Source organism: Podarcis liolepis (genome assembly GCF_965112155.1).
Source record: "Podarcis liolepis genome assembly, chromosome: 1".
Classification (NCBI taxonomy): Eukaryota; Metazoa; Chordata; class Lepidosauria; order Squamata; family Lacertidae; genus Podarcis; species Podarcis liolepis.
Genome location: NC_139554.1, coordinates 136,300,173 through 136,316,690, shown reverse-complemented (window position 1 = coordinate 136,316,690; position 16,518 = coordinate 136,300,173). Strand labels below are relative to the sequence as shown.

The 16,518-nt window shown below is 47.7% G+C and overlaps 1 protein-coding gene across 2 annotated transcripts in view; it reads left to right on the top strand.

The window, feature by feature from the left end:
• Positions 1-369: 369 nt before the first annotated feature.
• The window catches only part of ATIC (5-aminoimidazole-4-carboxamide ribonucleotide formyltransferase/IMP cyclohydrolase), a 30,868-nt gene continuing 14,719 nt past the window's right edge, over positions 370-16,518 (top strand). The window contains exons 1-10 of one of the 2 annotated variants that reach the window (XM_083473518.1): positions 370-793; positions 3,431-3,557; positions 7,031-7,107; positions 8,905-8,971; positions 10,793-10,881; positions 11,913-12,064; positions 12,149-12,305; positions 13,354-13,479; positions 14,194-14,301; positions 15,582-15,667. In XM_083473518.1, the coding sequence (XP_083329644.1) occupies positions 772-793; positions 3,431-3,557; positions 7,031-7,107; positions 8,905-8,971; positions 10,793-10,881; positions 11,913-12,064; positions 12,149-12,305; positions 13,354-13,479; positions 14,194-14,301; positions 15,582-15,667 (1,011 nt within the window). In that variant the 5' untranslated portion in view covers positions 370-771. Of the gene's footprint in view, positions 1,162-3,430; positions 3,558-7,030; positions 7,108-8,904; positions 8,972-10,792; positions 10,882-11,912; positions 12,065-12,148; positions 12,306-13,353; positions 13,480-14,193; positions 14,302-15,581; positions 15,668-16,518 lie in introns of both variants that reach the window. The other variant, XM_083473519.1, reaches the window with a different exon arrangement.

The following is a 16,518-nucleotide window of genomic DNA, read 5'->3' as shown; positions in this document are numbered from 1 at the left end:
TTATATTAACTGGAACTCTTACGGTTTTTTAAATGGCATACTGAGCGTAGAATTCAGTCAATACTCTCTTAGGTGAAGAGTGGGCTGAAGCCAAATGAGCTTCAGGGTGGGCTGAAGCCAAATGAGGCAGTTGACAGAAATTTAGATGCAGCCCCTATAACTGCACCTTCTTTAATTAGGGTTAGCAATGTTGGAAGATTTAGGACAGGTTTTTAAAAAACCTCCCCCTTCACGCAACCCACAAACTACAGAGCTCCCTCCCCCAGAGCCCTGCTCAGGGCGCCTCGGGCATCCGGGGGGGCTCCCTTGCCTTTAGCGCTCCGTTCCTAGGGCGCCCCCCCAGGAGGAAAAGGAAGCCGCCCCGCGCGCCTTCGGGAGAGCAAGCCGGAGTGCGCCGGGCGCCCTGCTGCCCCCCCACTCGCCCCCCCCCCGCAACAGGGCAGGCATTTCGGCCGCCCTTTGAAGTTGGGCCACGCGCTTCCCTTCCAGAGACGGACGGAGCAGCTGCCGGGCAGCTCGCGCCCAAGGCGACACGCGGCCGGAGAAGCAGCTCAGGCGCCCCCCCCCCCCCTTCTTGGCGCCTGCAGGACCGGCCCTCCCTTCGCAGGAGGCGCGCCCGCCAAAGTTGGCGAGAGAGAGCCTGGCCCCGCTTCCCGGCATGCACCCCTTGAGCCCTCCCCCCGGCCGGGCCCACCCCCCTCCAGCCCCATTTACGCTCCCCGCCCCCGTGGGACCGAGCCTTCTCCCGCGGCGCCTCGGAGGGCAGCGAGCATGGCTTCCAGGCAGCAGCTGGGTAATGGGCTCGGGGGGGGGGGGCGAAGGGGCCTTTGCGCTGCGCGCTCTCGGGGTGCGGGGCGGGGAGCTCGGGGCGCTTCGGCAAGTTGGGGAGCAGCAGCAGTAGCAGCGTCCGCCCACCTGCGGGCGAGGAGGGGTGGGAAGCGCGCGAGGGGCGCCTGGTTCCTTCGGGCTCGCTCCGGGGTTGCAAATCCTAAACTCGTCCGGGTCGGAGGGAGCCGTGCTGCTTCCGAAGGGACCCAGATTTAGGGCCGCAGCGACAGAGCCCCAGTAGCCGTGTTTTTTTAAATATATATATATATATATAAAGGTGGCGTGGCTGGAAGAGTTAAAGTTTCCGTCTCTGCTGCAGAATCGAGGGTTAGGGTCAGAGTTGCGAAAGGCTCAGGAAAGGGCCACCCAAATTATCAAGGAGATGGAGCAATTCCACCCCCTATGTAAAAAGATTGCAGCATTTGGGACGTTTTAGCAGGGCCGGCCCACCCAGGAGGCAAAGTGAGATCCCAGTGTCAGTCCTTCTCCCAGTCCCCCCCTCCCCCTCCTGGTGTGGATGTTCCCTCGCCCCTTCTTCCCTGGCAGGGAGGGAGCTGCCATTTGGGGGTCAGGTGACCAGCCCTGCTGATAGAAGATTATAAAAAATACTCACAGGGTGGTGGAGAAAGTGGATAGGGCATGGGGAGGCAACCACAGGCCCAGGGGCCAGATCCGCCCCAAACGCCTTCTCAATCTGGCCCATGGACAGTCCGGGAATCAGCGTTTTTTTACATGAGTAGAATGCGTCCTTTTATTTAGAACGCATCTCTGGCTTATTTGTGGGGCAGAGGAATTCATTCTCTCCCTCCAAAGTGTAGTCTGGCCCCCCACAAGGTCTGAGGGACAGTGGACTGGCCGCCTGCTGAAAAAGTTTGCTGATCCCTGGGGTAGGGGAAAGTGTTTCTCCCTCTCTCGTAGCACTGGAAGTTGCTGACATCCAACAAAGGAGAATGTTGGAAGATTTATGACAGATAAAAGGTAGCCCTCCTTCGCACAGTGCGCAATCTATGGAACTATGGAACTCACTCCTGCAAGAGACGGCGACTGTCACCAATTTGGGTGGTTTTAAAAGACCATTAGACAAATTCATGGAGAAGAGGGCACCTCTGGTTGGCCCCCGTGGGAACAGGATGCTGGACTAGATGGGCTCCTGGCCTGATCCAGCAGGATCCTCCTTTGTTCTTGTGTGGTGAAACTGTTTCTGGACTGTACCACCAAGCTGTAGGCAAAAAGTTGGGGAGAGGGGGAATTGCCTAGAAAGTGCAGCGCTTTGGAGCCTAAGTTGCAAATGTGCAAAATAACAAAGGACTCGTCACTGAAGAAACCTCTTGTGTAGGGATGGCATAAATAAAATAAAATAATAAAATAAAACAAATCCGTGTTTCCCATTGTTTTGCTTCTGAAAACTTGTGCCACTTACGTTTCTGGACAGACAGTACAAGACATTGTAAGAAGATGGTAAGAAAGAAATAGTGCGTTGCTGATAATGCCAAGATTGCAGGTTTGATCCCTGTGTGGAACAGATGCCTATTCCTGCATTCAAGGGGCTGGACTAGACCAGTGCTTTCCAAACTCTGCACATTAGTGTGTCGGCTGCAGTGCGCTGGTGTGTTGCACAAACGCTCCCCGTACTTCTGCCAGGGCTGGAAAGGGGTTCGTTTCACCTCCAGTTTGCGAGTAAAACTGAATTGCTGTGTCGTGAAGTGATGCATGTCTAAAAAATGTGTCACCAACATGAAAAGTTTGGAAAGCTCTGGACTAGATGATCTTCAGGGTGCCTTCCAGCTATGATTCTATGACAGGGCGGCTCCACTGCGCTGTGCTTCCATGTGCACTCTGTGCCTTGACCTTGAAGAGGTGCTTTGTGTATGTGTGAACCTTTGATAAGGAGTGTGGAAATGGGCTTCAGCATCCTGCCTTCTTCCTTGTGGCTGAGCCACACCTGATATGTGAGATCTGTGATCAGATTCCCCACCTTTTGTTGTTTAATTTTAAAATGGGAACAGAAGACTCAAACTTTCTAGGAGCCGTGCTTCTGAGTGAGGGCTGCCCTTTGCCCTCTGGAGTTTCTTCAGTTTAAACAGGCCTTGTGCCATGAACCTAAAGGCGTTTAGTCGGAAGGCAAGTCCATTTATGTGACTGCACCTTATTTCTTTGCTACATTTAGCAGGTTTGCTACATTTGCTACATCCTATCTTTCCTCTAAGGAGCTCAAGGCAGCCTGCCTGGTTGCCTCTCCCCATTTTTATCTTCGCAGCAGCCCCTGGCGCAAGGGAGCCCAGTGAGTATCGTGGCTGAAGGCGAACTGGAACCCTGATTTCTCAGGCCTCCCACCACCACGCCACACTGGCTGGCTATAAATTATTCCATATAAATGTGTTTAGGATTGCAACCTTGCACTTTGATCCTAAACATACCTATTTAGAAAATTTCTGCTGTCTGCTTCCAAGTTAAGAGTGCACACGACTGCAGCCTTATTATGCATGCTTGACTCCCCGAGCTGCGCACAAGGAAATTCAAGTGACTCATTGTGAATTTGGGGGTTCTGCTACATGCTAAGAGTCTTTTAAAAAATGTTGATTATCTTTTGCTTTCCTTCTAGCTTTATTCAGTGTCTCAGACAAGACTGGCCTAGTGGAATTTGCAAAATGCCTCAGTTCCTTGGGTTTGGGTTTGGTTGCTTCTGGAGGAACCGCAAAAACCCTTCGGGATGCAGGCCTGAACGTCAGGTAAAAGATGTTTGAAGGTTCACAGAATCATGCCCCAGATGAAGTGTTTCAGAGTAATTGGCTTTGCCTGCTTCTGCACTGCAAACTTGAGATTGGGTTTGCCACCTCACTTGTTATTGTCAAACCATGGATTTGTTTCATAGAAACGAGCTCTGTGATTCTGTGTTTCCTGTGCAATCCCTTCATCCACTCCTTTCTTAGTTACTTGCTAGTTTGCATAAATCCACCGTTTTCTGTTAGTTTGCCAGTTTGGGTGAAGTGGCAGACTGTAGTCAGTTCAAACCAGAGAGTAAGCAAATTTAAGTAAATCTCTGCATATTGAGCTGACAGATCCTAGATGATAACTTAATTTCCTTTGCTGTCCTTGTTCTCTGGGATTTTTCTAACGTTGGACTTCTGTCACAGCTTGAACAGAAATCCTTAGCTCAGCGTCACAGCACCTGCTTTGCATAAAGAAGATCCCAGGTCCAAGCCCCAGGATCTCCAGCCAGGGCAGGGAATATTCTTTGCCTGAAACCCTGGCGAAGGTGCTGCCAGTCAGAGTAGACTATATTGAGCCAGATGGACCTGTGATGTGACCCGGTATAAAGATTCAAAGGACCTGCAAATTAGTGTTGTGCATATATTTTTGCCTAGGTTTCTTGTATCCTGCAAGTATTCAGGGGGGGGGGGTCTGTGAAAAAGGAGGCCAGTACAAGACTTTGAAGAAATGGTCATGGGGGAGGGATGAGAGGCTTCCATTTTTACATTTATTTACATATGATGGCATGTATGTTCTGCCTTTCCTTCATGGTGACGTATGTCATTCTCTCCCTTCCCATTCTGTCCTCATAACCATCTTCTCTGGGCAAAACATGGACTAGACCACTGAGCTCTCAACCCAGATTTCTAAAGGTGTGGTTTGTCTCCACATAAAAATGGCTGCTTTGAAATATAGTCGTAACTTGGAAGTTGAACAGAATCCGTTCCGGTTGTCTGTTCAAAAAGCTTGAAAACTGAAGCATGACTTCTGATTGGCTGCAGGAAGCTCCTGCAGCCAACCAGAAGCCACAGAAGCCCTGTTGGACGTTCGGCTTCCAAAAATAGTTTGCAAACCGGAACAGTCATTTCCAGGTTTGCGGCGTTTGGGAACCGAAATGTTCAGCAACTAAGCTGTTTGACTTCCAAGGTACAAGACAAGGTTGCTTTTCTTTCTGAAGATGGACTTTAAAGTGGGGGGGGGGAGAGTGTAATGTTGTCTTGAGTTTAGAATCCTTTAAATTCTTTGCTCAATAGCCTTTCCTGGTGAAATTTACTTTAATTAGAGGAAAGGGAATGCATTATTTGGCTGTGGTCATGTGAAAGGGAACTAATGCTTTTTAGATGTCTAGAAAGGCTTTCTGAAATGAGCAGTTGAAAGCCTTTCTGTCCCCTTTCATGTAATCTGTCATCTGTTTGAGGCTGTGTGCCATTAAGAGAAGGAAATCCATTAAGATAGGCAAGCATTAAACAAAATACCCATTCAAGACCATGATAAAGGATTAGTCCAAGAGGAGGCAACACGTGCCTCCCTGGGCAAAAAGTTCCTATTTTCCAACTCCGGTCTTTACTAAGTGATTTTTGGTCATCCTGTTGTACCATGCAAAGTATGTAGTATTTCTTAAAAAGAAAGGTGAACAGTGGTGTAACCATAATGTGCTGGAGAGTGTGGAGCTGTGCAGCATGGACTCAACTCCTTAGCAATTTGCCCCTTGGTGCTGTTTTTGTTCTCCTCAATTTCCAGTAAATTTCAATTTATCTTCCCACCAACTTTGTGGTGTCGGCCAGTATTTCACAGAGGGGCGAGGAAGCTGTCAAGTTGCTATGGATAGCTGATGTATCTAGCTCTAAATGCAGACTTGGGTTTTGGGGTTTTCATGACTGGCTGCAAAGTTGGGTAAAAAAATACTATCTTTTGCCTTTACCTTGGAAAATCATACATTGTTTAGATTAAGAGGAGCTCTATTTCTAGGAGCTCAGACATTTTACTACAAGAACTCTTTTTATTTTATACCCAAGACATTATCATGACTGTACAGAGAACCTGTGGCTAAGGAGGTACTTTGCTTATACAGTGGTGCCTCGCAAGACGAAATTAATTCGTTCCGCAAGTCTCTTCTTCTTGCGGTTTTTTCGTCTTGCGATGCACGGTTTCCCATAGGAATGCATTGAAAATCAATTAATGCGTTCCTAGGGAAACCGCCTTCAGACCAGGTCCGGGGACAGTCTGTCCCCGGACCTCTTCTGAAGGCTGGGGGGGGGGGACAAGGGCTTTTCTTCCCAACCCCAGCATTTTAAAAAACCCCGGGACAGCGGAGGACTTCTCCGCTGTCTGGGCGATCTTAAAATGCTGGCGGGCGGCATTTTAAAATCGCCCCGGGACAGCGGAGGACTTCTCCGCTGTCCGGGGCGATTTAAAAGCCCCTGGGAAGGCAGGCAGGGGGGACAAAGACTTTCGCCCCCCGCCCGCCTTCAGAAGGTGTTCCCGCCCCCCGCCCCGCTTCGGAGCAGCGTTCTGAAGCGGGGTGGCTGGGGCAGGTCTTCCCGCCCCCCCGCCCCGCTTCGGAGCACCGGGATCTCCCCGCAGCCCCTTGCTTCAAAAGAGGTCCGGGGGCAGCGGGAAGCGCTTCCCGCTGTCCCCGGACCTGGGGCTGCGGGGAGAAGACCGCTTCTCCCCGCCGCCCCTTGCTTCAAAAGAGAAGACCCGCTGTCCCCGGGGCAAGCTTCGTTTTGCGAAGCAAGCCCATAGGGAAATTCGTCTTGCGAGGCAACTCGAAAACGAAAAAACCTTTCGTTTTGCGAGTTTTTCGTCTCGCGAGGCGTTCGTCTTGCGGGGTACCACTGTATTCAGAAGAGTTTGTTCAAATTCTAGCTTGGAAACATTGGGTGACACTGAGTAAATAATCCTTTTACAGCTTCCATATTTCACCTGTACATTTAAAGTAGTGATTTATCACAGCATCCTTGTCAGGCCGAACAAGGCTGGCCAAGCCAATTCATTTATATGCTACAGTGACTGCCCAGAATTCAGTGGGTATCCACATGGTCAATGCTGGCAATCCCTGTTGCCTTTTGTGAAAATAAGCATGTGCTTCTTGACTTTTTGACATTCATTTAGGCAATGGTTGCTGCTGCATTTTCAGACATAGACAGAATAGACATTCATATTGGATTGTCAACATTCATGAAATAATTGTTTACATTCACCAATTTTTGGACGTTCACTAGAACAGATACATTAAAAGTGTTATTTAATGGAGAGAAGAAGAGATGAAAAGAATCTTCCACCATGTGTTTCATATTAACCAAATACCTATTATACCATCTCAATAGGCAGATCAGTCTTTTAGTCAAACAGTTTATTGCACCGAAGGAGTACTATAGAAATAAAGTAACTGACTTCTGACATTCTTCTGTTTCTCTATCACTCTTCCCCCCCCCACCCCTTTGCACAGAGATGTTTCTGACCTCACTGGCTTTCCGGAAATGTTGGGAGGGCGTGTGAAGACCCTTCATCCTGCTGTTCATGCAGGTAGGTTGGTCCTAAAGTGCTTCTGTTGCCTGTATTTTATGGAATTTGTGTGGCATCTGGGGAAAGGTGGATCCGCTGAAGTTGCACATCGTCTAAATCATGGGGGGGGGGGAGTGATTTATGGCCTCTGATCTCACTTTATGCCATCCCTGACAACACTTATTCCAGATTAGTCAAGGCTTTTGCTTCTGGCTCCTCCCATCATTGGCTCTGGCCACTTCAGCATGCCATCTCAATAGATTACTCGTTGCCAGGGAAAAGGCTGCTTACCCCATTTTCAAGCTTTCCTCTCACAGAGGTGATGCACTTGGGTCTGGGCTGTTTTGCTCCAAGCTCCGTATGGGGACCTGCATCCCTGAATGCGTCTTCACAGAATAATTCCTTCCCCATAGAAATAGAGGGTGCCGCCCCTCTCCCTGAGATCCAGTATTGTGTGTGTGTGTGTGTAGAAACTGGAATTGGTCCTAAATACTGTGCATCTTCCTGGAGGATAATCTGTGAGCCTTATTGCGGCCCATGATTCTGGCTACAGTGGTACCTCAGTTTACGAACTTAATCCGTTCCAGAAGTCCACTCTTAAACCAAAACCGTTCTTGAACCAAGGTGCGCTTTCCCGATTGAGGCCTCCCGCCGCCAGTGCCCTTCCACTGTTCGGCTTCCGTTCGAAGACCGAGGTAAAGTTCGCAAACCAGGACACTACTTCCAGTTTTGTGGAGTTCGTAAACCGAATAGTTTGTTAACAGGGCTGTTCTTAAACCGAGGTACCACTGTAGCCTATGTAAGTTTTCCACAGTGATTATATGTTTGTGGTTCCTTGCTCCTGAAAAAGATTGGGTGTTCATTTTAGAAGCATAAAGTCAAAAGTTTTGTGGCTCCTTACAGCTGAATTAAGAGTTGGAAGGGATCATGTGGTACAGTTCTCTCAGGATAGCGGTGTCGCTCCAAAATACATGCAAGAAACTACATATTTGTTTAAGTCTTCCTTCCCAGTCAAAAACTGCCTTCCTCTGCAAAGGTAGAATGTTGGGAATTGGCATATCAGGGAAAGGCTAGGCTGAGTTTTCTGGGTGTCAGGTTTTTTTTGGGGGGGGGTTAGGCATATGTGAGCTTTCATTTATGTGATTCTCACCTGCATTCTGAAGTTATATAGTCCCCACAGGGCAGCACTATGTCATTTGTCTTTATACATAGCTCAGCCACTTTCCTATAACATGAGCTTGATGACATGAGGGATTCCCTTCCCCCTCCTTTTGAAAGACTTGGCGTTGTGAAAATATATTGGTTTAGAAATCCAAAAACCAATGGCATGTCAAATACTGCTAGAAACATAGGCCAGTATTCTATCATAATTTGGAAGCCTTAAAAAATCCAGAGGCAACTTTTTTCTAAGCTCCATTCCTGTGCACAATTACTAGGGAGTATTCCATTGAATCTGCTGGGTCTGAGTAGGCTTGAATAGACTTGTGCTGTAAGAGCAATTCAAAGTCTGAGTCAAGTAGGTGCCTTTGAGACTTAAGGCTTCAACACTTTATAGACCTGGGTAGGAATAAGCCCAGTACACATAGTGGTCTCACTTAGATTTAAAAATACTTTGGCTCATGCTGTCTCAACTTTGATAGCTATATGCTAAGACTTAACTGGGATGTTCATGAGTAATATTTGAGTAACTAGGAAAGTAGTTGGCACTTATCTCAGTTATGAAATCTCTACAGGAGAATCTGGCATTCTCAGACTTAGCTAACCATACATTGGTTTTCCTACTCCTTTCTCTAATTCTTTTATTCCCCCCCCCTTTAGGTATTCTGGCTCGGGACATCCCACAAGATAAAGCTGACATGGATAAGTTGGATTTCAGTCTTGTAAGGTAAAATGTTTAAAGGGTCATTGTGAGTTAATAAATAATCATGACATAAACCTGCAACCAATCAAATGTTCATTTGCCGTAGAAACCAGGGCTTCTGCTCCAAAAACAAGCCTTTATCTGTGTGTTAGAGTAAAAAATAGATCAGATGCATAAAGTTTGTGAGATGGTGTCATTGTCATCATTTTTGGAGTGAAGGAAAAGGGAGAAAAAATAATAGTGTAAGAGACTTAAAGGCTCTATACTTCTATTCATTGTTTTAATTTTGAAACCCTGGCAAACATGCCCTTTTGAGATTTACACAGTACTGTTTAGATTTCAACATGTAAGTCAACTTCAAACGTAAGAGTACATAAATTCAGGGCCAGAGGCTGAGGACCCTGGGGCTGAAGACTTGGTCCGTGCACGCCCCCCCCCCCACGCCCCCTTTCAGTTTTGCACCTCTTGCCCCATCCCTTAACTTAGAGGCAGCATAATAATTCCTCAGCTTCATTCGATTGGCCAACTTGATGTGGGTGTGGTGCAAAGTGCGACTTTGGATGCCAAACAGAAGTTATTCATTAAATGGAAATCAGAAAGTTAAGCATCAAAGTTAAATAAAAGTGATTCTTAACTGGCCAGTTTTGCGTAAAGCACAGTGGAAACGTAACGTGGGTCACTGTCTGGCAACTGATCACCTGATTCTGTACCATCAGCACCCAGTGACCTGGACAGATGACTTTTAGTGTTTTATATTTCTGGGCCACCTTAATGATACTGGGTTTTTTAACCTAATAAAGGACAATATGGGCACAATCCAACCAAAATATTTGGTCCCTCTTACTGATTTCAGAGGAGAATTAAGCATATGCGTAATACTCTTTCCCCCATCTCCTGTTGGAACTAGTGGGTGGATTGTGTCCATAGTTCTTATTCTGTCACAGTCTCAGCAGTGTAGATCATCTGCTGTTTGCCCACTGCTTCCTTTCAACTGGGTTCCGTATGGATGAAACACACATTCCTCTTATTTGGTGGGCTACCTGAAAACAACTTTAAGGTGATGACCTGACTCTGGATTGCTAGGTTGAGCCAGGTACTGTTGCAAAGGCTGCTCCTGTCCTGCCTTTTGAACCTGCCCTTTGGAAGAGCAGCTGCTGGGGTGTGGGTGTCCTGAGTGCCCCGTGTCAGGGTCTTGTTTCTGCTTTGCTTCAGCAGGGATCCGATAAATGATCGCTTTGCATTAGGGCAGGGATGGGGAACTGCATCCCCCCCCCCCGATTTTGCTGCATTATAACTACCATCCTTCCTGACAACTGGGGCCTGGTGGCTGAGGCTGGTAGGAGGAGGTGGAGCCAAGGACCACATTTTCCCTCAGAGGGATACGTCTGGGGTACTGCATACCAGTGTTGCAGGCGGTGGAGGCAGAGCCAAAAGTCAGCAGAGCCAGAGCTTGTAGTTGCTCCCTTGTTTGTTTCTGCCATCCTCTTATCCCCTCTTTTCATTCCTTCCTGCCTGCTGACAATTCCCCCTTTCCACAAGAAAGCTTGGCATGGGTGGAAGGAGTCTGATACTCAGGGATCATGTGTGGAGGGGAGGGGTAGCCCTTCCTTAAGCTGCCGTCCCCTATGAATCACACGCACACATGTCACACAGCAGTTCAGCTTAGCAGAGCGGGGCTCCCACTTGCATGAACAGGATGTCCCACACTTTTAAAGTGGGTGGCTGTGGCCAAGTTGGGGAGATGTGGGCTGGCTTCAAGGTGCTGTGGGCTGCATCAGCCCCATAGCTCTGCAGCTGCCTGTCTGAAGTGAACAATTTAAAGCCTTTCAATCTTCTTCCTTCCAGAGTTGTAGTTTGCAACCTCTACCCCTTTGTCAAGACAGTCGCATCTCCAGGTGTAACTATCCCAGAAGCAGTTGAACAGATTGACATAGGTAAGTCAAAGGAACATTGGTTTGAATGGATTGTGCCTTCCAACTTTGTGCCAGCAACTTTGGGGCTGTCATTGCTTCATCTTTTCCTGGAAAACAGACTTCAGGGAGGGGTGTGGAAAGGGATGCATGTGTGCAAGCCCACCACTGCTGGGTATCCCGATGTTTGTCTCGCAATGCTGCATTTCTGGCAACTTGGTGGCTTTTCTGTGACCTGGACAAGCAGAAACGGAATTGGAAATGGTTCCTTGGACAAAAAGGGTCCTTAAAATCTATTTTGTATGTAGTAATTGGCTGAATTTTTCTAAAGGTTCTCTTTCCTCCAGAGAAAATTCCATAAATTATGAAATTACTTTGAGAAGCCAGTGCAGAAACCGCTGCGTTGTCCATCTTACCCAACGATGAAGCTTTGCTGATTCAATGGACTTCCATGCACACAGTGTGGCTTCAGCTCCTGTCCTGTCCCCTCCAGTCCCCCCCCCCATCAAAGTTGACTCCAGGGGGCTGAAGGACCCTCTGCAGCAGATTTTGGGGGGAGGGAGCATGGAGGGGAGGGAAGTAAAGAGAAGTCCCATCATAGTGGAACTGCACCTATATGGTGCTTCGGATACAACCCAGTGGTTGTAATAAAATCTGCTAAGTTGTTGGAAGGCTGGCTGTAGAACATGCTATAAATCCTGCAAACCCTTTGTGCCAGAGGAAATGAGTTGTATGTGAGAGGACTAGATTTGGTGTGTCTGAGATGTTGTATAGCAAGGTTAGGGAGCCTGAGGGCCTTCAGACTTCATTGGACTCTAGTACCCATGATCCCCAGTCAGCGTGGCCGCTGGTCAGGAATGGTGGAATTTGCAGTCTGGCAACATCCGGAGGACCAGGGCTTTTTTTTCCGCTTGGTTCCGGCACCTCCCCTGAGGGTTCTGGCAGACCCAGGATGGATCAGCGCGTTGCGTGTTTTTGAAGGTAGGACCTTAAGCTCCCAGTCTGTGATGTACAGAGGAATGGTGATGGTTTTCCTGGCTTCCTTTTAATTGCAGGAGGTGTTGCTTTGCTGAGGGCTGCTGCAAAGAACCACGCTCGCGTGTCTGCTGTGTGTGATCCTGGGGACTATCCCACCATAGCAAAGGAAATGCAGGCGTCCAGCGCTAAGGATACGACTTTGGAAACTCGGCAGCAACTGGCTCTGAAGGTCGGCTTTCTGACTGTGCGTCGTGCTTTCCCGCAACTTTCCAAGAATGCTGGTGACTGACTAGTCTCAATGTACTTTCTGCAGGCTTTCACTCATACGGCTCAGTATGATATGGCCATCTCTGATTACTTCAGGAAACAGTACAGCAAAGGGGTGTCTCAACTTCCCCTGAGGTATGGCATGAACCCACACCAGACTCCTGCTCAGCTCTACACATTGAGGTCTAAGCTTCCTCTTTCAGGTAGGATGCGTTGTAAGTCTGCTCTGAATAACCTTATAATGGTTCTGTAACAATGCACGCAGATCCTCCTTTCTGAACACAGTGTGTTCCCAGGGAATCATTAAATGAGTGTTTGCTTAGCAAACTGATGATTTCCTATGGGAACATTTCTATAACCTGTGATTTGTCATCCCTTCCTCCATGATTTCTGCCTGAAACTGCTGCAGCCAATCAGCAAAAGCCATACAAAGGAAAAACTGAACTGCCCGATCTCTACTGCTCCTTGATTTCTTTGATCTCTCTCTCTCCACCACGGTTTCTGCCCCTAATGGCTGCCGCAAACCAGCAAAAAACAAACCAACAAGGAAGTGGGCAAACTTTGGCTGTTCGGATATCTGGATCAGCCATTCGTGTAGTGAGGTTTGGGCATAATCCTTTGTGCTCAGATAACAGATTTTTTTTTATAACAAGAGTTCTGATAGTGGGACCTGTGTACTAGGAAACAGTTCTTTTGAATATACGGAACACATTTCTACTGTAATCTTTACAAGAACTACTATCAGGTAGGTCAGAATTGATATTTCCACATCACAGACTGCAGAGAACAACACTTATTCAGTACATTCAAAACAGGTAAAAGAGGTGAGATTAGGAGCTATACCTCATAATCTTAGGCACTACATTTCACCCGGCTCTCAGTAATGCTACTGATGGAGGCAGCGTGCTCTAGTGGTTGGAATGTTGTCAAGTTCTTCAAGCCCTCAGATGTTTCATTCGTTGCTCTTGTTAATGTAAAAGTGGAGGGGGACCTTCCTTCCTTCCTCCCTCCCTCCCTCCCTTCCTCCTTCCTCCCTCCCTCCCTCCCTCCCTCCCTCCCTCCCTTCCTCCTTCCTTCCTTCCTTCCTTCCTTCCTTTTCCCTTGCGTTTACTACTGGTAGGATTAAAAGCAAAGAGAAATGGTTCATAACACTTTGTTCCTAAACTGAATGGCACCTTCCGCTTTGGCTGTTGGTGCCCCTACATAAGAAAGGCCTTTATGACTGAATTTACTTTTATGTTCTGCCTTCAGTTCTGAATGGCTCTCCTGGGTTTATAAACCTGTGTGATGCTCTGAATGCCTGGCAGCTAGTCAAGGAGCTCAAACAGGCTTTGGCCATTCCAGCCGCAGCCTCCTTCAAACATGTCAGTCCAGCAGGTAAGACTCTGACTTCCAAGGATGGGTCCAGGTTAACTTGCTTGGCTTTCTCCAGCTGTGCTATGTCTTAAAGGAGACTGTATTTCTTGTGTTACATCTGCAAAGATGCACTAATGTCCTATCTAGAAGAACTGAGACGCTTAACAGAAAGGTGAACTAGAGCTCTGTTGTGCGCTTCTCTTTCTCAGAGTAGCTTGTATGCATAGAGTTGGCAGGGGGCTTCAAAAGTCCCTCAGCCCCTTACCAATGCAGGAAATCTACTGCTATAGCTTCTCCAAAAAGTCACCATCCGACACCTGCTTGAAAACCTCTATGAGAGGATAATCCACCACCTTCCAAGGCAGTCTTTTCCAGTTTCAAATAGCTTAGTCCAAGTCTTTTTGTTCTTTCTTGTACTTTGAATAATGGAATTGCGATTTGAAGCTCAGGTTCCGATATTTGCAGGTGGGGAGTGCCATACACAAATGGTACTGCATCTGTAGGCCTGTGGCCCTTCCAGAGGTTGGGCTACAAAGCCAATAATTTATTATTTATACCCTGCCCATCTGGCTGAGTTTCTCCAGCCACTCTGGGCGGCTCCCAATCAAGTATTAAAAACAATACAGCGTTAAATATTAAAAACTTCCCTGAACAGGGCCTTCAGATGTAATAATAATAATTTATTATTTTTTTACAAAGCTTCTTCTTACTGCCTTTACTTCTTTTGCCTACCAGGGGCAGCTGTTGGCATACCTCTCACTGAACAGGAAGCTCAAGTCTGTATGGTGCACGACATGCACAACACCCTGACACCCTTGGCATCTGCATATGCGCGAGCAAGAGGTGAGTGGGGACTCAGGGCAATTTACCGTAAGGCGCACCTAGTTTTTAGAGGGGGAATTCAAGAAAAAACATATTACTTAAAGGGAGCACTGAGCAGAGCCTGTATGCATCCCAGGCTCTGTTCAGTGCTCCCTTTCACGAGCTGTGTGGAGTGTGTGTGCGGCGCTTGCAGGCTTTTCCCCGAGGAGCGCGGCTCTTGGGGGCTTTTCTGGGAGGTGGGGGAAGGGATAGAGCCGCGCTTTGTCCCTTCCCCCACCTCCCGCAAAAGCCAGGGATAGCCGCACAAAGCCTCCACAGGGCAGCGGAGGCTTTGCGCCACTAAGGCAGAAACTAAAACAGCTAGAGGGAGCACTGCAGCGCTTGCTCTAGCTGTTCTGGCTTCTGGGGTAGCCCACGAAGCCTCCTCAGGGCAGCGGGGAGCCTTCATCCTGCTGCCTTGCGGAGGCTTCGTGGGCTACCCCAGAGCTGCTTAGGAGCGCAGGGCATCTGCGCGCAGCCTGTCCGTTTCTCCCCCCCAGCCCCAGGGACCACACATTCGCTCCATAAGACACACAGACATTTCCCCTTAGTTTTTAAGAGGAAAAAAGTGTGTCTTATGGAGCGAAAAATACGGTATAACATTAAAATGTGTTTTAAAAATGTGACACCATATGGCGTTGCAGAATCCAAAGTCAATGGCAGATTGCCTTGGGAGCATTTCCCCCTATAGCTTTTGATAATAGTGTTTTTAATATCTGTATAGATCCAGCCTGGGTTTTCATATCAGGGTTGCATCCATGCCTTTGACCTTACTGCCCTGTGTAGAATTATTGTTTTCCCTGTTCATAGCATGACATTGTGGGGCAGCAGTGCCCTGTCTGTTGGAAATGGCCCTGCGCTGGTTAGACATTTCCCCCACATTGTGGCTCCTGGCAACAGACAGAAGAACTCCATGGAGAAGGGATTCTTCTGCTAGTTAAGCAATTTTGTTAACTTGTGGTTCTTGGCAAGTACCACACAGGTTTGGCGACTTGGTTATTCATGCTGCAGCGAACCACTTACATCAATACTGTGATGCTGAAAATGTTCAGTTGCTACACTGAGCTGGCTTGCCCCCTGGGTAACTTGGGCTGCAGTTAGGAAGAAACCTGCCAAGGGAGTAAGGAGCACTGAACGCATTGGGACGTACTCAAAAGTAAATGCACCTGGGATTGAGCTGTACACTTAAGAAGCTAAATTTCTGGGATCCCTGACTCTGGTAGGTGACCTTTCTGGTGCAAAATGCTACTTTCCTCCCCCAGGTGCTGATAGGATGTCGTCTTTTGGTGACTTCATTGCTCTCTCTGACATCTGTGACGTCCCCACAGCGAAGATTATTTCCAGAGAGGTCAGTCCCTGTGGCATTCTGCACCTCTCTGGTCACTATGGCTGGAGTTGGCCTGGCCATGACCATAGAGTAGATGGTGGGTAGGGATAAGGTGGTTGGTAGTGATTTTGTTGCATATAATTTACTTATAGTGGGTGTTGTTCTCCCCCTGTCCTCCTCACTAATCCCTGTGCTGCCCTGGGAACCTGCCCTGATCCTGAAACCCTCAACCCTAGCAGTGCGTGGAAGGCCAGACCTTTAGGCATGGGTTTACAATAAAGGGCAGAAGTGAGACCAAGGGAATGGCTGGGAGGAAGGAGTTTCTGAAGTACGCAGAGGCACTGGGAAGCTTTGTTGATCAGAACCTAAGCGTGCTGAGCACTGAACGCTTCTCCTTTGTAGCAAGAGGAATGCCTGACTAAACCCCTGCCATTCACCATTAAAAATGAAAAAGAAATCCCCTCTCCTCTTCACAGTCCTGAAATATGGACCCAGAATAACTGCTCGCGATTGTCAGTTTTCACCAAGAGCATAATTTTACCCTTCACCTAAAACTTTTGGATTCAGTTTCAGCCTGTGACCCCTTGATTTTTATAAAGCAGCAGATGAGATGGAACAACAGGGAGTCCGTACTAATCATTTCCCCTAAATATGTGCACTTCTTGGAGAATAAAAACATATTCTTGAACTGATCTTTTCTTCCCTGCCCTTTGTTAAATTGATACTCCTAAGCCTTCGGACATAGGGTTATACCTAACTTTTATGCCTTTTTTTCCTGATCAATTTCTGTTTTATATTTCATGGGAGATACCTAAGGCTGTTTGACAGGTTGTTATACAAGCTGGAAATCCCAAATGAGATTCCCCCCCCCC